Source organism: Solanum pennellii, chromosome 3 (genome assembly GCF_001406875.1).
Source record: "Solanum pennellii chromosome 3, SPENNV200".
Classification (NCBI taxonomy): Eukaryota; Viridiplantae; Streptophyta; class Magnoliopsida; order Solanales; family Solanaceae; genus Solanum; species Solanum pennellii.
This window is the reverse complement of record NC_028639.1, coordinates 18,586,361-18,609,059: the sequence shown is the minus strand read 5'-3', so window position 1 is coordinate 18,609,059 and position 22,699 is coordinate 18,586,361. Positions and strand designations below refer to the sequence as shown.

Genomic DNA, 22,699 nt, shown 5'->3' with positions numbered 1-22,699 from the left:
CCAAGCTGAGAAAACCAATGCTAAACACATGGACAATGGTGGTATGGATTTTGCAGGTATGATAGCATGTACTTCTTCAATTGTTTTTGGGAAATTATCTTACAGATGTTCTCACAATGAAACTGAATCTTGGATACTTGACTCAGGAGCCTCTCACCATATGACCTTTGATATAACAGTCCTAACAAACATTACATACCTTCCATGTCCCTTGTTGATTTCCTTACCAAATGGTTATAGAGTAAAAGTTATGAAAATTGGTACTGTAATACTTGCACCAGACATTATTTTGCATCAAGTGTTGTATGTGCCTTCATTCAAATATAATCTTGTTTCAATTCATTGCCTTTCAAAATCCATGCCTAAAAGTTTTGTGTATTTTTCTGGATCTTCATGCATTCTGCAGGCCCCTTCAATGAAGAGGCCTCTGGTAATTGGTGAAGCAAAGGATGCGCTTTATTTTTTGTGTTCTAAATGCTTGATGAAACATGTTCCTCCTGGTGCTGCTCCTGCTGCTTCTACCCCTGATCATCTATCAAGACCAAATGTTTTCAATTCTAAGTCTGTATCTTTTTCTACTCACTCATGTAAACATAATACACAGCCTTCTGTTTGTTCTTCAATCAACACAATTCCTAATACTTCTCTTATGACTCATACTTGCAATGATGTGGATGTATTGTGGCATAATAGACTTGGACATGTACCTTTTGGAAAAATGAAGGAAATAATCTATACCTGAAAACTTTTCTGTAAAACAACATTTCCATTGCAACATATGTCCAGTGGCAAGACAAGAAAGAATGCCCTTTCATCATAGTATTCATGTGTCTACCAAAATTTTTCAATTATTACATATAGATTTATGGGGTCCATATCACATGTTAACACATGACAAACATAGATATTTTATCACTATTGTTGATGACTATAGTAGATGCACATGGACACAATTGTTGACATGCAAGAGTAACACTCTAGTAGTCATCAAAAGTTTCTTATCCATGATTGAGAATCAATTCAATACCCATGTTCAGACCATAAGAACTGACAATGGACTTGAGTTTGTTAATGCAGAAACATCAAGTTTTCTTGAGGGAAAAGGAATTATACATGAAAGAACTTGTCCTTACACACCCCAGCAAAATGGGGTGGTGGAAAGAAAACACAAATACTTGTTAGAAACCTCCAGGGCACTTCTTTTTCAATCCAAGTTACCTCTTAAGTATTGGGGTGAGTGTGTATTGTGTGCTACTTATATCATTAATAGACTTTCTACCTCCCATGTAAAGGGTAAGTCCCCATATGAGTTACTATATAACACCAAACCAACATACTCACACATGAGATCATTTGGTTGTCTATGCTATCCTACTTTCCCAAAGACTCATAGGGACAAATTTCAAGCAAGGACCACACCACATATATTCATAGGCTACCCTAGGCTACCCCTTTGGGACAAAAGGTTACAAGGTTCTTAGTCTAGCCACAAGAAAAATACACATCTCAAGGGATGTAGTTTTTAAAGAAAGTATGTTTCCTTTTGCTGTTTTATCTGATGTATCTACTTTTCCTTCAGTATTACATTTTGTGCCCTTCATAAATACTTTGCATGATGATACTGCTTCACATTCTATGCAACATATGGAAGATAATGTAGATGGTGCAAGTAATAGTCCACTTCATACATCACCCAACACTATAACTAGTTTATCACCTAATAATGTAGAACCTGATCCTAATTCTGTCCAAAGATCTGATATTATGATTCCCAATAGACCATCTAGATCACATAAATTACCAGCTTATCTACATGATTATATTCTACCCAACAATATGACAAATCAATTACATAATACACATGTTTGACTTAACACTACATTCTCAAAACACCAACATATACCATCTGAGATCTTGTCTTCTGAGAGTCAAACACTTGTGAGAAACATCAAAAATGATAATGAACCTTCTTCATATGAAGAAGCTGCTATAAACGCTGCTTGGGAACAAGCTATGACACAAGAATTTGAAGCATTGCACACAAATCATACTTGGGATCTTGTTAATCTGCCTAGTGGTAAGAAGGCCATAGGATATAGATGGGTGTACAAAGTGAAGCATAAAGCTGATGGAACTGTTGAGAGATTCAAAGCAAGACTTGTAGTGAAGGGTTATACTCAAGAAGCTGGAATTGATTATACAGAAACCTTTTCCCCAGTAATCAAGATGACAACTGTGAGGGCTTTGTTAGCTACAGCTGTAAAGAAGGGCTGGGATATATTCCAACTTGATGTGAATAATGCCTTCTTACATGGAGATTTACATGAAGAAGTGTACATGGAAGTTCCTCCAGGCTTGGCAGTGCACAAACCAGGATTGGTATGCAGATTGAATAAATCTTTATATGGCTTGAAGCAAGCCAGCAGGCAGTGGTATGCCAAGCTGACTGAAGCTTTATATTCAAAAGGGTATACACATTCTTTGAATGACTATTCCTTGTTCTATAAGAAGTCTGAGACTTCCACTATTTTTGTTGCTGTTTATGTAGATGATGTGATCTTAACTGGCACAAATGTTTCTGAAATCAATGACCTCAAAGCATTTCTTCATGACAAGTTTAAAATCAAAGATTCAGGTAGGCTGCATTATTTCCTTGGAATGGAGGTACTATATAAAGATGATGGACTGATCATTTCTCAGAGAAAATTTGTTCTTGACATGTTGAATGATTACAAGATTGGAAACATGAGCAGTTGTTCATCTCCACTTGATCCTGCACTCAAACTCCAAGCAAAGGAAGGAACACCTTTAACAGAACCACTTTTCTACAGGAAACTCATTGGTAAACTGAATTTCTTAACCAATACATGGACATCTCATATAGTGTACAACATCTCAGCCAGTTCATGCAAGATCCTAGAGAGCCACATTTACAAGCAGCATTTCATTTACTGAGGTATCTTAAGGCATATCCCACACTAGGAATTTTTATGTCCAAAGATCAGTCTTACAGTATCAAAGCTTATTGTGACTCTGACTGGGCTGCATGTCCAGATACTAGAAGGTCAGTAAGTGGCTATATTGTATTAATGGGTAACAGTCCACTCAGTTGGAAGTCTAAGAAACAAGAGATCATATCCTTGTCATCAGCATAAGCAGAGTATAGGGCCTTAAGGAAAGTTGCAGGAGAATTAGTTTGGCTCATCAGATTACTCACAGAACTTACACTACCATTGCAAAGACCTATAGAAGTATATTGTGATAGTCAATCAGCTCTTCATATAGCTTGAAATCCAGTGTTTCATGAACGCACTAAGCATATTGAAGTTGATTGTCATTTTGTGAGGAATTTACTTCAGACAGGCCTCATATCACTGCATCACATAAGTTCTGATAATCAACTGGCAGACATACTAACTAAAACATTGACTGGAATTAAGCATTCTGCAGCACTTAACAAGTTGTCTGTGTTCTCCACACCTCCAACTTGAGGGGGGGTGTTACGATTTAGTTAGTTAATTATGTGTAATCATTTTAGTTAGATATTTCAGTTAATTAGTTAGAATAGTTAGTTAGCTAATTCTGTTATTGAACAGCTCACTAGTTTGGATATTTTGATTCTTTTTTGTATAAATACATTGTCTCCTCACAATACAAAGCGGTTGGTTGATTCCTTCTTCACACTTTCTTCCTCTCCTTTCAGTTTTACTGTTGCGACTATTTTCTTCTTCTTCCTTCAGCTCCATTGTTGCATTCATGGAAGATCAGCCATGATTTGTGAGCTAGTTTTTGACAATATTTTTTAAATTTATTCCTAATCAAAACAGCGAAAAAGAGTGGATGATATCAAAAGAGGTGATGCCCCTAGGTAGTGAGGCTTTGACTGTTAAAGCTATAAATTACAGCTTTAAACATAATGATGGAGGAAAAATATGAAAAAAAATTAAAAGGAAGATCGAATCAACAGCTACTTTTTGAAGCATAGGCTATGGTGCTGGTGTGGGTTGGTTTATATATTGATCATTCCTAACAAGTGAAATATGGAAAGAAAAGAGCAAGTAGAAAAAATTAAGGACAGAGAAAAATAAAATTATCAGAAATGTTGTGCTTGTTACTTTCCATTAAGTACACGGTCTCCCGGTAGCTATAAAGAAAAGAAAAACTTTAGAATGCATAATAATAAATTATAAAAAAAATTTATTTATACAGACAAATCAAAGATCATTGAAAAGAAATTAGCAGAACAATTAACAAGGAGAACATAGTGCTCTAGGAGTAATGATAAGGATCAAGCAAAACCTGGATATTTTCTTTCAGTAGGACTGCATATGCCAAAATGGCTTCTTTGTACTGCAAGAAGGGAAGAATGCAAGAATCAAGTGCCTATATATTTCCTCAGGAAACCAATTACATTCAATAGTGTAGACAAAACGGATACAAGTGTTGGAGGCTTCTGTTACCTGCTGTTGTTCAGAAGCATCCAGGAGAAAGTAAACAGAACCAAAGCCACTTGCTATTGTTTTCTCATTAAGTGTCCTGTTGACCAGAAGCTATATATAGCTTAAAAAAATGAGTAGGCATAAAAAATTTCGAACTTCATAAAAAGAAATGGAGAATGGAGGTAATGGACTCACTTGATATCTATCCCATGTTTGCTTGTAACCCAAGACCACACGGCTCACATATATCACAAGAGCACTGACTGCAACCACATCTAAAAGTATTGCGGATCTGTAATCAGATCATCAAGTTACTTTACGCAATTGAAGCACATAGTAGAGGATGATGCAAGTTTGATTGACCCACAAGTTTGAGAATCTTGAAATGTCAAAATCGTGTGCACAGTGACCTATAATTCTAAGACTAAACCAAAACCAAATTGAGGTACCAATAGAATATACTAGAGAAAAAAAATAAGATAAGCTTCAAATAAGCATGTTGGATATGATTTTATTAATGTACAAAAATATTCAGAACAATAAATTTGTCAAGAACACTTATTGTAAGAATCTTGAAGAGGAAAAGAGGAGTTGGATGATAGCAGTGCCTTAAAAATACTGTTTTTCTCTCTTTATAAAAGAGTTTTGAGCCTGTTCGGGAGATTAAAGAAAAGATGATTTCCTAAGAAGACACTGCACTATTTGACAACTACACCATGGATTGGAAACTGTCTAGAGATCATGAAAAAGTTGACCAATCATACAGTGAAAACATGTTTTCGAACTTGTAGTTTATGAAGTATGCCAGAAGTCCAAGAACCGAGGCAATGTCCAGGCGTACCTACAAACAAAAGTGAAGTACTTCAGGATAAGCAGCGAATTATTAAAAAAAAATCTGCATTAAAAACACCAGCAACCTCCATAAAATAATTGTAACAATTAGTATTAAGAGTGAGCATTCTCAGTCCAGTGACTAAAGGAAAATACTTATATCTTCTTCAAACACAAATAGGTCGAGCTGGAAAGGGCTATGACAATTGCATTCGTTCCACAAGTAGTTTGTGATCTAAATGATATAGACTTCTAAGGTAAACTTCTACTATTTGACCTCTCGAATTCCCAAAATTGAAGACATAATTAAGCAAATAAAAGTAATAACATTTTCAAGTTTTTTGATGAGATGGACAATTTAACAAAGGTATTGGAGTATACAGAAATTCTGGCTTTAAATCTCACCACCATCCTCTATCAAAGAATATTTTCACATGCTTGGCCCATGAAAAAAATCAGACCTGTATGCCTGAATGTGTGTATAATGCAATGCAGGCATGGGATAAATTAACTATCAAAAAATTAGGAAGTTCTATGGCCTCGGTCATGAGAAAGAAAAAGACTTCAGTAAGCAGGTATAGTGGGGCTACTACTTATGCTGAGAATTTTCTACTAAGAACTCCGCCTTAAGTTTTGTATGATATGCCTTTCTTATATCTGATTTACTGAGTACATTAGGAACTATTGTTCTTCGAATGTGCTTAGTGCCTTAGTCTTCCATTTATTTATCCAACTACGGAATTTGCCCGCGCTTCACGCGGTTATAAATTATAATTGCATTGAATTTACAATTATTTTTTACTAATATCAATACATTAAAAATTATGGGAAAATAGGTTCTTAAAAAAATATTAGCAATGTTCCAACATGAATTTGATTATTTGTCATTATCACATAACTGAAGAATATAATGAATGAATTATTCACAAAATAATAAATCTTTGGTTCTTCAATCAACATTAAAAGGAAAAAAAGAAGAAAATAAAAATATGTATAAACAAAGGCATTTCGTAATATAAAGAAACATTTAAGTTGCATAGATTATAAGTGAGATATTTCATATCTATTTAAAAATCGACAATATGTAGGCTTATATATAGTACTTTTTAGTTATAAAATTTAATATAGAACATCAAAACATAAATTCTTGAAACTGAGTACAATAATTATTTTCTGCACAATGAATATACATACTATATGTGTATATGTTCAACATAACTGGAGACAATAACTTTGTAAAAACATAAAAAAAACATAGTTTAAAACATGTACTCAAAAACAAATATTAATATCATAAGCATAAATTAATGAGTGTAAAAAATCATACTGGGATATGTAAAAATAGAATGATACAGAAAGGAAAAAATTGAATCTACTGAATACACAATTTCCCCTTTAAGAAAACAATTCCCCTCCAATACCCCTCTCAGGATGGAATGATAACTTATTGATACAAAACCAATGGTGTCAGTAAGTCATTTAACATGAGAAAATAACATGAATATTTAATTTCACGGAAGTAGAATAAGATCAGAATTTGTGTTGTTTTAAAATGAGAGGAGATCCCTCTATTTATAGACAACAAAGGGTAGTTTTGAAAAACTGTTTATTGCACCTTATCAGAAATGTTACAACTATTTCGGAGAGTTGCAACCCTTCGGAAAGTTCACAATCTTTCATAAAAGTCACAACTTTTCATAAAAGTCGCAACTCTTCATTAAAGTCACAACTTTTCATAGAAATCACAACTTTTCATTAAAGTCGCAACTCTTCATTAAAGTCACAACTCTTCATTAAAGTCAAAACTTTTCATAAAAGTCACAACTTTTCATAAAAGTCGCAACTCTTTATTAAAGTTGCAGCTTTTGATAAAAGTCACAACTTTTGATAAAAGTCGCAACACTTTATTAAGTCACAATTTTTTCATAAAATTTACATATTTTTATGAAAGAGGAAGGCTAGTTTTGAAAATAAATAAAATTAAAAGGAAATTTTTGCTTGCGATGGCGCCACATATGCGAGCTTAGGGTTCTCTTTTATATAAATATATGATATGATATGATTCAAATATGTGTTGGATTATATCTATTCCTTCTTCTTCCTCTAAATTTCTTCCCAGGAAAATGTCACAAGATGGAAACAGAAATCATGTCAGATCAATACTTAGAAACTGACTAAAATTTACAGAAAACTTGATGCCTACCATACAACGGTTATTCAAGAAGTTTGATACTAACTTTTCCATATTTTCAGGCTACACATTAACATTGTCCCCAGTTCCAAATTTAATATCTATATCTGTATGGCACCACACAAAGAGCAAATTCCTAGAGGGCCCTATGGTACAACTAATGAGAACTTGTGCACTTTCCTTTCACCCACTTTTTCTAGATATCAAAATGCAATAGTTTAAGGTTTCATCTCAAGGTCATTAATGCAGAACATCATTGTCAAATTATCCATGATCAACCGTAGAAAATTCATTTTTTCAATACTGAAACAATGTTAAAGTTCAATTTCAGCTCATACCGAGTCTAGTATGCGGAAAGACAACTTCTTGTGTGGAAAAACAACCTACATAGAGTAACAAGCATAATAAATTGAACTACATACTAAATCAAAATGTGGATGGAGAACAAATACAATCAAAAACTTAAAAGTGATTTAATAGCTGATCAAGTATACTCCGTGTTCAAGGATTTACGGGTAGATCTGGAATGGGGATTTTCTCGTAGATCTTCAGCTGTAAGGAGGGAAAATCGGCTATATCCGCGTCACCTCCTTCACAATTTCCCTTGATGTATAGCAAAATCAATTCTTGGTAAGCTGGCTCCTATCAGAAGCAACTATCACATTATATGAGAATGCAGATCCTGAGAATAAGGTTTTCTAGCAAAAGATACACAAAAGTATTTAAATGTTTTCTTTGACAGTATACTCAAAGTCTCGACTAAGATCAGCTTTAAAGGCATAAGTACTCTTAAGGTGCAGCATTCCATTGCTATTGCTAGAGATCAGGGTATTCAAACGCAGAGTAACAAAGGATATGCAACAGTTGCAATGAATTATTTCAAGCACTACAGTCAGATGTAATATTCTAACCATGACAAACGAAATATAATCTTCATGATGGAAGGATTTGGGAGTAACTCCAGGCAAAAAATTTACAGTTTTAAGAAGGGGAAATGGAGAGAAAAAGAATGAATTGCAGTTGGATAAGTGGTATGAAAGAATTGCTCTTATAATCAATATATAAGGTAAAAAGGTAAGGCATCTCAAAAGAAAAGAAAAAAGGAAGCCTTGTGGAAACAGAATAAATTATACTCCCTTGTCCCATTTTATATGACTTACTTTCTTTTTTAGTCAGCCCCAAATGAATGTCACATTTTTATATTTAGTAACAATTTAACTTTAAAATATCCATTTTATCCTTAATGAAATGATTTATAGTCGTACAAATACTATGACTTATTTAGACCACAAGTTCCAATTATCTTTCCTATTTTCTTTAACTCCATGCCAAGTCAAACTAACACATATAAATTGGGACGGAGGGAGTACATCGTTTAATTAGTTTGAATCGAAGACCTGTGAACCCATTGTGCTTCAAGCAATTATGAGGACAAAGATAGGATAGTAAGGCATTAATGTCATATGCTATGAGAACCGAACTTCAATGTAATTGAAGTTACCTGGAGTGTTGATTTTGAGAGAAGAATGAAAATAGAAGTTCTCAACATTCTCCAAAAATCATTTCCACATAGTTTGCGTGATGCAGGTTCCCATATATCGCTAAGTGATATCCTCGACAAAAATATTGGCCTAGACAAAAGATTCTCTTTGATGACACAGTCATTTCAAAAATCAATGAAATTTAAATCTCATTCTTTAACCAAAGAAAATAACAACAGCAGCAGTCGCAAGAACAACAAAAAAGAACTTCCTAAAATATGAGTTTTTTCCTACACATAAGAGCGTATGCAAGTCTTATTAGAACACAGACACTCAGTCACACAACAAGATAGAATTTAATACTCAAGAGGACAAACCTTAGATGAGACTCGGTTTCAGTAACATCTATTTCATCAACTTGCTGTTTATGTGTTGAAGGTAGAACTCCAATCAACACCAGCAGCTTTTTTAGAAGCCTGCCACGAGGCCCAGCTGCTGAAAGATTTTCTTCATAACGAGTTACTGCATTCTGTGCAGCTTTCGAAAGGGGAAAGTCATTTTCTGATGACGTGTCAACTTCAAATGGCTTATTTGATATGTGTTGGTTGTCACTAGATGTTTGCTGGAAACTCGGAAAATATTTCAACCAAAGCTTGATTTTTTTGGCCCAAATTTGAGCATCGTCTTTTGTGATAGATCTTCCCAAAACCTGGCTCAAGAATAGATAAAATCTTAGAACAAATCTAACGACCTTCAAAATCAATGGAAATTTTCACATCTACATCAAAGCACTAATTGCATTAGCAAAAATTTTATCATCGGGTCGGATCATCATCAATTCATCATAAATCAAATCAATATGGCTTGAAGTATATATGTAATCATGGATAAACAAAAACCAAAATGATTGAGCTTGAGAATTAGTTGCAGCAGCCTTTACATGTACTGCCTAATTCTGCTGTTTCTGCTTCCCTAGCACATGACTTTCAGATATCTAGTAATCTTGCCATGTCTGTCTCAACTAAAACAATCCTGTTTATCTAAGAGAGTGTCTTAATGAAATATTTGAAATGATAATCATTTGACCACAGATATATCTTTTTAATGACTTTTTGGTTTAGCTTCTTTTTGCAGATTTGAAGAAGCTCATTTAAAAGAAAATGCGCTAACTTCATTTATGTTTCCAATTCTTTTGGAGATACGTGGAAGTCTATAACTGTGATTGGCCATCATGTCCAAGAAATCAGGTTCGTATGTATCACGAGAAAAACAACTAAACCAACAGAATTTCCCCTCACAATTAATATTGAGGACCTTTAGATAGCAACTTTTCAGTTTATCTCAATAGAAAGGAAAATTTTGATTTACCGGTACCAACATACCTCACTCAACCAAATACTAACTTTCTTCAGAGGTTTGACTATCAGAGAGAAAACTCCTTGTAAAAACTTTGACTGCAAGTACTCTAGTTTTTCAACAATTAGCAAACCCTTCTGCCTCTCAGTTGCATAACCACGCCTGCATGCAAATGTTCATGAATTTAATACAAAAAAGAGAACAAGTCAAAAAAAGAGGTGTAAGGGAAAGTGTAATGAGATAGGAATTTCAACAGATATCCTCCCACAAATGTAAACCCCTTTAGTTATCCTCATATATTCTATTTGGAACTTCTAATATCTCAAAACCCTCCCACGAGTGTAATCCAACTTTGTGAGTCATTGGTGAACTCGGAATAAAGACTTACTAGTTTAAGAATGGACTTGCTAAAAGTTGGTTCAGATTACAAGTGAAGAGTTTGAGCATTTAATCCAAAACCATAAGGTAATAGTGGATCACGAGCTCTATAGATTCATTAGTAGCCCCTGTAAATCTGATGTACACTTTTAACAAGAAGCATCTTCTCTAGCTGACAAGCGGCCTTATGAAAATGGTCAGGACAAACTTCTCTTTAGTTTCTATGTTTTACTGACCACTTCTTTCAGGTGAAATTCCAACAGCACCATACCTCTTCTTCTGCTGCTGATTCTTCAAGCAACTATTTCTGAAAGATCTCTCTTTTTTTCCCGTGGTAGTAGAATTTGGATATGACCCCATCTGAACATCAAAAAATCTAGTTCTGCTCTCTTTCTTCAAGATACTAGAGTTGAGTGATCAGAGGCTTTTTTCTTTTTTAGAGTTATCAGAGTTCGGTTTTGAGTTCCCTCTCTGAATGTTGACTTTTCTGTCAGTTTAGGCATTGGTCAGTAGCAGGGCGGTCCACATACGAGTAGGATCCTATTTCACATCCACTACTGTTGAGCACATTCTGGATCTTGGGAGCACATTGAGTATTCCATTCTTTTATATAGTCGGGTTAAGCCCCTAACTTTATTTACATTACTTTAAAGTGTCATAGAGGCTCCATAAATAGTGTCGAGTTATGTTTTGGGGGTGAGGTACTCATTGACATCGCGAATAGCTTATATTTTTGTCATTATGTTTAGAGGGAATGTTTGGCCATAAAGGGCCGCTTGTTATTCTGAAATTTTCAACCAAAACAGAAGATTTACATTTGTACCACACTTTCAAAATCTATTTGTTTTCATAAAATAAATTAATGAACTGAGATACATGGGCAAGGTAGAGATCAGGTCTACGTACACTCTACTCTCCCCAAACCCGACTTTGTGGTACTACACCGGGTATGTTATTGTTTTTGTTGAGATACATGGGAAAGGTAGCTTGTTTCCTCACTAAATCAAAGTTTTCTTGGTGCAAGTTGGAACGTTTAGGGTACCGTTAACATCTCATTCCATTTCGGAGAGTGAAACCCAAATTGCTTACCACCTTGAGGGGGTGTGGATGAGGAAGAAGTCAAGAAAAATCATTAAGACTATTATGTAAAATATTATTGTGGATTATTTGAAAGTCAAGATATAAATTGGATAAAAAAATAAGAATAATTTTCAGACTTTGTACAGCCAAAAGCTCCTATATAAGGTTCCCTTTTGTATACTGTAACAACTAATTTGAATAAGAGTTCCGCTTTCCTCTTCTATTTCAGAAAAATTATCTACACGAACCTGAATACTATGGCACTGGACTGAGATGCACTCTTCCAGTCAACAGATATTGGCAAAGTAAGAAGATAATCAGTATTCAGAGCTGATGTCAGCCTCAGATCTCTAGCAGACAATTCTTCAAATCCAGCATTAAAAAGAAGCTGCAGGAAAGCATGTTGAAAGCGACTGGATACGGCAGTTCTACAGGAAATTTCAGATGGCAAGTCATATATAGTTAAGAAAAATCAATATCCACTAATTGTTATCATGAGAACACCCATGTAAAAAGCAAAAGCATATAATAATTAACACTGCAAGAGTTCTAATAGATATATGATGTATAGGTGTGACATTTTTGCCAGTATCATAGATCTCTTGCTTCAGCTCAACAAAGCACTGTTTTTGAGTTCAAATAGTTCTCATTTCACTAAAGCATTTTTTAATAAAATCAACAGTGATTCTGTCCTTGTCTTTTGTCATGTTGCCTAAATTTTAAGCAGTCTAAAGTCTAAACCCATATCAAATTTCCTCATGTTTTTTCAGCTTCTTTCATTTTTTCTGTATTTCCATTATAAGAGTAAGCTTTTAGACAAACAAAATTAGGATAGTAATTCGGCAAAAAACAAGATGCACCATATTTTCATCAACATTCTGCTCCAAATTTGTGTATTTATTTGGTGGTGTATTTTGGCGAACTGTTAACCGACAATGATCAAGGTGGCATCATTAATTTAAAGCAACATTTCTTTAAGCATTTTCGAACTAAAGACCTCGACAGACTGAAGTATTTTCTAGGTATTGAGGTTGCTCAGTTTAGATCAAGTAATGTTATTTCCCGACATAAGTATGCTTAGACATTGTTGAGGAAACTGGAATGGCAGCATATAGACTCATTGACACTACTATGGTTGAACTTATGCCAGGACAAGAGAAGCCACTCAGTGATTCGGGAAGATATAGGTGTATGGTTGTAAGTTGAATTATCTCACAGTGACTAGACTTGACATTTCTTTCTTGTAAGTGTCTTAAGTCAATTTAGGAATTCTTTCTGTGGTAGTCATTGGGATGTAGTTGTTTGCATTTCGTGATATGTAAAGTAGCTCCATGTAGGGGTGTACAAAATCAAATTGAAAACCGAATCCAACCGCAAACCGAAAAAAAAACCCGACTAATGATTTGGTTTGACTTGGTTTAGTATTGGAAAAAAAATCTGACTTTACTTGGGTTAGTTTGGTTATAACTAAAAAAAGTCAACCCAAGACCAAACCAATCCGACATTATATATATAATTTTTAAAATTTATTTTATGCATCAAAATAAATACGTTGATGTAATTTCTAAATATTACTTATATGTTTTCATATTTCGAATTTGAATGGCCCAATAAAAGTTTTAGTCCATAGATATTAGTAACTCTAATAAAGCTCAATTCGAAATTAAATCAATACTAATGCTAACAAAACAAATTAATTCAACACTAAGAATGACAATAATGTTGAATATTTATTCTTTAGTTTTACATTTGGTTTAGACATTTAAAATACATAATCTAATTTTAATTTTTTTTCTTTAATGCTTAATCTTGTAATTAATACTTAGACTTATTTTAGCATAATCCAGTACTTTTAAGTTATGATCATTTTCATTATGACTTATCAATTTGCAATATTTATTTTCTATGATTTCATTATTATTTTTTATTGAATATTTTAGTGTCATCATTCATCTCATATTTTGTGTTATTTTCTTAAAAAACACATTAACTAGTAGTCTTTTGGTTGGACTAAAGAAATATTTGGAGCACAAGTTAATTATATGTTTGTATAAATACTTTACTGAAAAATCCAAAAAACCTGAAAAAATTTGAGGTTTATTAGTTTGGTTTGATTTAAAGATTAAAAGATTCGACACAAATGGTTCGATTTGGTATCTGAAAACCCCCCCAAAAATCCCGAAAATAACCCAAGTTTTATTACTTTGATTTGGTTTATAAATCTAAAAATTTTACACAAATGGTTTGGTTTGGTTTTGGAAAACCTGAACCAGCTCGGTCTGTACACCCCTAGCTCCAGGTACAGGACTATCTTCGAGGATCGAGGTCATTTGCAGATCTGTGGATATATAGATATTGATTAGGCAGGATCACCTTGTGATAAATGTTCTACATCCATGTATTGTGTTTTTGTGGGAGATAATTTGATGTTCGGGAAGAGTAAGAAACAAAGTGTGGTTACTTGATCTAGTGCAGAAGCAGAATATCAAGCAATGGTTGTAGCAACTTATGATCTAGTTTAGATTAAGCAGTTGCTTAGAGAGCTAGAATTTGGAGAGATCAGTCAAATGGAACTTGTGTGTGGTAACCAAGCGACCCTTAATATCACATCAAATCTGATATTTCATGAGTGTACTACGCCATTGAGATTGACTGTCATTTTGTCAAAGAAAAAATACTCTCCGGAGATATTGTTACAAAATTTGTGAAGTTGAGTGATCAGCTTGCAGATATTTTCACCAAGTCTTAATAAATTTAATATTAATTACATTTGTAGCAAGTTCAGTGCATATGACTTGTATGTACCAACTTTAAGGGGAGTGTTACAATAAGATAGAAATATCAGTTGTATATAGTATCCTACTTGGAGAAGGATTATTCATGTGGTATCTATAAATAGAGCTCAGTGTAATAATGTAATACACAATTCAATAATATTTTTATCCATTATTTCCCAGTTATTAATTAACTTTATGACATTACACACTACTATAGAAGATATCAACATACCTAGACTCCTCAAGAGAGTCTTTGTTGGCAAATTTGAGAAAAGATACATATGGAGATCCTGAGAATTGATTAGAACCTGAAGTCCATGCATTCTTCAATTCCATGTCCCTGCCATATTTATCCGTGTTTTCAACCTTCTCAACATCACTTGTGACAATGTCAGAACCCCTTCCATTTGGCGTAAAATTTATTTCTTGGCCAGAGGAAATCGCAGTATTATTACTACTATTGTTGGTATGAGAATGATCATATTCAACTCGCATTTCCTCTAAGATAACTTTGTGTTCAGCATGGAGAATCAGGTCCAGGCATCTGCAATTACAGAAATTCTATTAGCAGAAATCAGAAATTGAACACCAAAAGGTATTTAATAATTAATGTTCTAACTTTTAAAGGAGAAAAAAAAAGGGAACAATTTACACAACTTAGAAGAGGATCTCTAGGATTCTGAATTTCATGAAACATACTTTTTTTAATCAATTAAGGGTTTCATTGATAATAACAAGGTTGTATACAAGAGATCTACCAAAAAGGAGAAACCTACAAAATATGGTTCTCTCCAAAAGAGACTCAATCCTCTATACAAACAGGAACTACACGGATGCACCAAAAGAAAATAAGGATCAGAGATAACCCCTCAATTGAGCAAAACTCATCTCCAGCCATTCAAAAGCTCTCCTATTTCTCTCTTTCCAAATGACCAATATTAGAGCTAGAGGAGTGACCTTTCACACTTTGTGTCTTCTTCTCTATGCTCTCCACTCTTCTAACTGGACATCAACCCCTTCATTGATCTTGACATTATCCAAGTGACGTCAAACCATGTAAACATATAATCCCATAACCTCGTGGCTGTTTTGCAATGTAATAAAATATGATTCACATACTCACCAGTCCTCTTACAAAGGAAACACCAGCTAATCTGGACAACCTTTTGCTTCCTAAGGTTCTCTGCCATCAAAATCACCCCTCTATTAGCTAAACCACGTGAAGAAGCACATCTTTCTCGACACCTTTCGTATCCAAATCTTCCATGTATTCTGTTTACACCAAAAATAAAACAAGACAAGACATTTTTATCTTTATTTGTGGATAGAACTACACTTGTCTTCAAAACATCTTTGATTTCTCTCTTTCTCCATACTGGCCACCAAATACAAGCTAGGACAATCCTCCATCTTCCTTTCTGGCTGGAAAGACTATCATATTTGTTCCAGTCTTCCCATACTTAAAAGTACTTCCCCGGGCATTACTTAAATCAGTCCTTTCATATTAATGAACATCCTCAATAATTGACTAGTAATTTCACATGTAAAATCAGATGATTGATTGTCATTCTCTTCTTCACATAAATAACATCTAGAACATAACTGGTAGTCCCTTTAGGTGAGATTATCATGAGTCAAGATTGCCTATTTTGGCAGAAGCCAGGTGGTTGCTCCATATACACTTACTCTTGAGATCACCCTGAAGAAATGCATTCTTGATATCCATTTGATGTAAAGCCAACTCTCAGATGCTGCTAGGGAAATGAATAGCCGAACAGAAGTGAGTTTGGCCACCGGAGAGAAGGTGTCTAAATAATCCACCCCATAAGTCTCAGCATAGCCTTTAGCCACAAGTGTGGCCTTAAGACTGGCCACAGAACCATCTAGATTGACTTTAACTGTGAAGACCCACTTACATCTCACTGATTTCTTTCCCGTCGATAAATCCACCAAATCCCACGTGTGATTTTCCTCTAAGGCATGTATTTCCTCAGGCATTGCCTCAGACCATCCAGGATGATGCAAAGCCTCCTTGACTATTTTGGGTACAAAGAATGAGTCCAGAGAGACAATCAAAGATCTAGACGCAGAGGATAAATGGTCATAGGAAACAAAATTAGCGATGGGATATGTGGATTTGCAAGTAAGTGTACCTTTGCGAAAAGCAATAAGGAGGTCAAGGTTTTCTGAAGAATCAGATGGCGGAAGTTTTTTTTTTTTGAGAAGGTAACAGTCTTGTATTATATTCCAAAAAATCAAACCTTCCACAACTTGTACAAGTTTACTAATTACAAATGAGTATCAGGAAGATATTCAATCCTAAATAAACAAAAATTACAAGGTGCCTAAAGCATTCATTACTGATTCTAGATCTTCCATATAATCCTGTTTACACCAAAAGTGAAATAAAAAAAAGCAATTCATCTTCATCTTCTGGATGCTGTTGCTTTTGTTCTGGAAGCATCTGAGGTTCCTTTCCATACAGACCACCAGATACAGGTGGGAATGATCTTCCATCTTTCTTTGTGACCAGAAACGTAGGCAAAGCTACTCTATATCTTCAGGGCCTGGACAATCACCCAAAATAGGTCCTTTGAATTGATGAAAATGCTCCACAAAATATTAGTGAGCCTACAATGAAGAAAGAGGTGGTTGACTGTTTCAGCCTCTTCTCCACACAGGAAACACCTAGGACTCAGTTGGATACCCCTTTTCATGAGGTTCTCCTGAGTCAAGACAACAGCCTGCTTCGCTAGTAGCCAAGTGAAGCAGGACATTTTAGGAGGTATTTTAACTTTCCAGATAAGTTTCCATGGCCAGCCAGTAACCTGATGGGTGAAAGAGTTGAACTTTTTGTAAGCTTCCTTCACTCTGAAATTTCCGTTGCAGTTATGATTCCAAAACAATCTATCTTGGGAGGTGGAGGTTCCTTAAAAATCATTCAAGGATTCCAAAGAAATCTACTAGCCTTTGGATCTCCCAATCATTTAAAGGTCTTCTAAAACTCAAATTCCATCCCTGATTTGACCAAACTTCTGCCACATTGTCTTTTTGTTGTTGGTTCAGAATGTAGAAATCTGGGAAAAGGGCTTTTAGAGAGCCTTGTTCTAACCAGTTGTCCTCCCAGAAGAAGACCTTCATGTCATTTCCTACTCTAATGCTGCAATTTTCTCTTAATTTTGGCCAAAGGTTTTTGATGGCCCTCCAAATGCTAGTTCCACAAGTAGTAGTGACCATTTTGGTAGACCATTTATACTCCATTTCATACTTCTGCTTGATAAGTTCTTTCCATAGTGCTTGTTCACTAGATGCTAGTCTCCATAGCCATTTCATCATAAGGCTTTGGTTCTGAATCTTCAAATTCCTTACCCCAAGCCCTCCTTTCTGTTTGCTCCCAATCAATTCATCCCACTTAACCAAGTGGAATTTCTTAGTGCCACTATAATCTTCCCATAGGAAATTCCTCCTTATTGCATCAAGTCTGTCAATGACCCCATCTGGGATAGGAAAGATAGACATCATGTAGGTAGGCATGGAGTCGAGAACACTATTGATGAGAGTAAGTCTCCCGCCAAGGGAGAGATATTGACTCTTCCAGTTCACCAATCTTCTTTCACACTTCTCCACCACCTCAATCCAGATGATGAAGGAACTGGCACAGGACATGTTTCATTGGTCTCTCTCCTCCTTGAGTAAACTTGAACAATTGGAGGTTTTGCTAGCACAAACGGAGCAGGTTCTGAAGGCACAATAGTCGATTGATGCTCAATAGAAGAACGGGGAGATGGAGAAACATCATTTAATTGTTCTTTCAAAGCATGGGTAACTTGATATACTAACCACTCATCTTCCTCATAGATAGTAGAAAATGGAGGTGCACAGAAAAAATGGGGTACTCTCTGAAAATACCACATCGGTTGACACAGAATATTTTCTAAGTTTCAGTAGAATAACATCGATATCCCTTCAGAAGTCAAGAATAACCAAGGAAAACACATTTCAATGCTTTGGGATCTAACTTGGTAACAAATGGTCGAACATAACATGTACTTCCAAAACCCTTAGGTTCCACCGAAAAGAGAGACTTGTTCAGGACAAGAACACTATAAGGCATGTTACCAACAAGCTCACTAGATGGCACCCCATTAATCAAAAAACAAGAGAGACTGCATCTGCCCAGAACTGTTTCAGAACCTTCGTATGGAACAAAAGTGCTCGAGCTGTCTCAAGTAAATGCCTATTCTTCCTCACAGCAACTTCATTTTGAGATGGTGTATCAACACATGAAGACTGATGGAGAATATTGTGTTGTCTCATGTATGACTGAAACAATTCTGACCTGTATTCTTTGGCATTATCGCTCCTTAGCATACGTACCGAAGCACTGAATTGAGTTTTCATTTCAGCATGGAAGGCACAAAAGTGAGTAAACACTTCAGAACGACTCTTCATAAAATAAATCCAAGTCATTCGAGAAAAAAACATTCACAAAAGTAACAAAATACTTATGCCCAATTTTGGAAGCAACGGGACATGGTCCCCAAACATTAGAATGAACTAATTCAAAAGTTAATCCAATCCGCTTATTAACCCTTGGGCCTACCAAGATGCGATGGTGTTTTGCGAATCGGCATGACTCACAATCTAAGGAAGAAACATTTAAATTGGGGAAAAGCTTCTTTAACACAGGTAATGAAGGATGTCCCAACCGATAATGTGCTTCGAAGAGAGACATAACACAGGAGTAGGCACCAAATCAAGGCTCCCATTCATCAAGAATATAGAGATCATCGAATATATGCCCCTTACCAATTACTTGATTTGTCGTAAGATCATGAAACAAACAATAATCGAGAAAGAATGAGATAATAATTAAGGTCTTAACACGGATAACAAGGTGATAGTTGAGGTTGGTTTAACGGTCCTTGATCCCACAATGTTACAAGTCGAACCATCAGCTACCGTCACAAGAGAAAGTGTTTTATGTGATCGAAAGGTAGAAAACATATTAGAAGTATCTGTCATGTGATTTGTGACACCTGAATCAATCACACATTTATTAGATGTGGAGAAAAGACATGTTTTCCTTGACTCTGCAAATGTAGTAAATGAAATGGGTTCCTTGAGTGATTTTTGAAAATGAAAAAATTTTGCATACTCATCGGCCGAAACAAAAATTTTCTCACTCATTTTTCTAACAAATTTATCTAGTGTAATTCTTGACATAAAACAAAAAGAGTTCAACATGTCTAACCCACAAGCTCCTCTCAAATAAGTGTACCAAATTAAAGAAACACACAATGTGTTGTGGAATCAGCAAAGAAGTATGGGCAACAAACAAAATAATATTCAACCATGTTAGAGAGCTGATACGAACAACAAAAGCAACAAATGATCTATAAGCAGAATTTCTAAATTTGACAGAACAAGGGTTGTTTAACCAATTCCAGAACCCAAATTTTTGAAACCCAAATTTCTGAGACTTAGCAGCAACAAAATACGAATACCAGAAGAGAAAACAAAGTACAAACCTTCAAATACAGATTCAATACTAGAAGAATACCAGAATGTGTCGTGATTGACGAGAAGATGTCGGTGATGCGTGAGGTTCACTCACTGCCACCTAGATCAGAGATGTCCTTTCTGGCCAAAAAGTCTCCCTCTATCTCTTCTTATGGTGCTGGTGAGATAAATTTCACTCCTAGTGAGTGACCCAACCTTTTCTTAGGCTGCCAGGAAAAGAGTCGAACTTCTAAAGAAATTTGAGCCCTAGGCTCTGATACCATGTAATCTAATGAAAGAAGTTGTTCTAGTCATGAATATACAAGGTATTTATACAATTACAAGAATCCTATTAAAGGAAATCAATCAAAACAAATAAAAGAAAATATTCTACAATAACTCTTATTATTCTGTAATATTCTACAATCACACTGTGATTTGTTACCATACTTTGTAATAAAATTGTTCCAAGCTTTTCAAGAAGTTAGCGAGTTTCTCAAAGCCCCAATCATTCAGTAACCTCTTGAAGCTTAAATTCCATTCTTGATTTGTCCAGGCCTCTCCGAAAATTGCATCTTGCTGCTGGTTTAGGTTGTAGATCTGTAAGCATAGTTGTTTATGTGTCCTTTGGCCAAGCCAATTGGCTCTTTCAAGAATATTTTCATGCCATTAAATTCCTATTTCTTACTAGCTTTCCATAGAGTTTTTTAACAGGTTTAATTGTCTATTTACTTTTCATACCATATATTCAAGAACAAAAAAAGTTTCATATTGGTGGTTAATTAGATGGATGGTCTTCTTATAAAGGCTTGGACAATCCTTCTCCATTCAAGCTAGCTTTCAGAGAGTGAGTTAGGCCCAAAATCTAACTTTACATGGTATCATAGCAGGACCCATCTCACGTGATGTTAGGCCCCTAAGATAAATTTGCCCATAACCCAAATGTTTAGCCCTAGGCATGAGGTGGGATATTGAAGAATGAAAAGGTCTCCTCTCTCTATTTCTCTCTCCTTCAAATGTTAGAGCACAATGTCATTTGCATCCTCCTCCCTTTGATATAACTTTTGGGGTGTGGCTTAGGCTCAAAGCCTGAAGTAACACCACACTTCATCCTAATTAAATCCCTCCACGGTGATTGCTCATTAGATGCAAGTCACCTAAGTCATTTCATTATTAAACTTAGATTCGAGATTTTCGGGACCCTTATTCCCGAACCTCGTGCCTTCTTACTAACTTACTGCATGTTAGCACATCCCATTTAGCCAAGTGAATTTTTTTCAAGTCATCGTTGCCTTACCACATAAAATTCATTCTCAGAGCATCCATTCTTTTATCCATATTCGTAGAAATGGAAATCAAGGACGTCATATAGATTTTGTTTTCTAATTTAATTAAAGGCCACTAGGTTGTTTACCTTGAGTTATCTTATTCAATAATCAAAATCTAAACAAAATCCTTAAACTAGAAAAAAAATGCAAGAAATAAGAGCTAGAATCTAACAAAAATGATATGCCAAATGCAATATGTTGATCATCGAGGTGCCCCTAATTTCTTGTTGTCGTCGTTGCTTCTGAGTTCTAATGTAGCTCGTATTTAATGCCCTCTAAGGAATGATGATTATTGCTCTTTTAATGATCTTGCATATTAATGCTACTTATATATCAACCATATTTGTTAAAGTTCCTCAAACAAAAGAACTGAATGAAATGCCCCCAAGGCCTAATTGGAGTGGCAAAAGGTGGAGGATTTGTGGCTTAGGTCGGAGGTTCAAGCCCCACACCATGCAAGGCGAAGCGCGGTATTTAAGTGGAGAAGGGTAGAGGGGCGGGCCTATTATCCCCCGATTTAAAAGGTTGTAATTGGTCCAAAGGGCAGGTTACTGACATAATTCTTGGTAATAAAAAGAAAAAAGAAACTCAGTGAAATGGAGCAACTCTATTGTCTTTTGGATGAAACTAGTCCTTGTCATAGTTTTGCAACCACTTTCTACCCAATCGTACCAAGTCTCACGTCTTGACTCAATCCTTGTTATGTTATAGGATTTGAAACCCACCACAAAGTATATCACATTATCTCCCATGCTTAGTGACCTAATCAATTTGGGCCACATATAAGAGAGAGGAAAGCAACAACGATTTGTGGATCATATTCTCCACCGCACATATAGGCCATACTTCCCGCGAATCACAAGGGCAGACTTATTTAAGTTAAGACCAGTTCAATGAGGAAGAACTACTTGAGGAGTCATTCCCCCGTTCTTTGGTATAAGACTCCACAGCTGCTCCATGAAAAACAGGCCACCCCGATTCTCAAGGACAAGAATCCATTTTACTTTACTTCAACTATCACCTCTCACATGACACAAAATACTACACTTTGTTAAATACATTAGAGAACAAACAGCTATTACCATGAACGGTAGCTCCCCGACTCTCCATCCGTAAAGTAGTGAAGTAAGATTCTCCCAATAGTAATTAGTAACCACGCCCCAGTGCCCCACCAATTTGGGGTTCGAAGCCCGGAACTCACTCGTTCAAATGGACACCCATTAGCACCGTGACAAAGGCATAATAGCTTTTTGTAAGGGTGTCCAATTTTAAATATATATGATTTTGACATATATATATATATACATATATATATATACATATATATATATATATG

The 22,699-nt window shown here is 35.4% G+C and overlaps 1 protein-coding gene across 4 annotated transcripts in view; it reads right to left on the bottom strand.

The window, feature by feature from the left end:
- The window catches only part of LOC107014959, a 28,289-nt gene that overhangs the window by 4,163 nt on the left and 1,427 nt on the right, over nt 1-22,699 (bottom strand). The window contains exons 2-12 of one of the 4 annotated variants that reach the window (XM_015215094.2): nt 14,766-15,077; nt 12,005-12,184; nt 10,325-10,460; nt 9,320-9,651; nt 8,963-9,092; nt 7,975-8,103; nt 7,800-7,844; nt 5,204-5,280; nt 4,635-4,731; nt 4,461-4,550; nt 4,300-4,350 (exon numbers count right to left, since the gene is read on the bottom strand). In XM_015215094.2, the coding sequence (XP_015070580.1) occupies nt 4,300-4,350; nt 4,461-4,550; nt 4,635-4,731; nt 5,204-5,280; nt 7,800-7,844; nt 7,975-8,103; nt 8,963-9,092; nt 9,320-9,651; nt 10,325-10,460; nt 12,005-12,184; nt 14,766-15,077 (1,579 nt within the window). Of the gene's footprint in view, nt 1-4,298; nt 4,351-4,460; nt 4,551-4,634; nt 4,732-5,203; nt 5,281-7,799; nt 7,845-7,974; nt 8,104-8,962; nt 9,093-9,319; nt 9,652-10,324; nt 10,461-12,004; nt 12,185-14,765; nt 15,078-22,699 lie in introns of those variants that run through there. The other 3 variants (XR_003577442.1, XM_015215095.2, XM_027915680.1) reach the window with 3 other exon arrangements.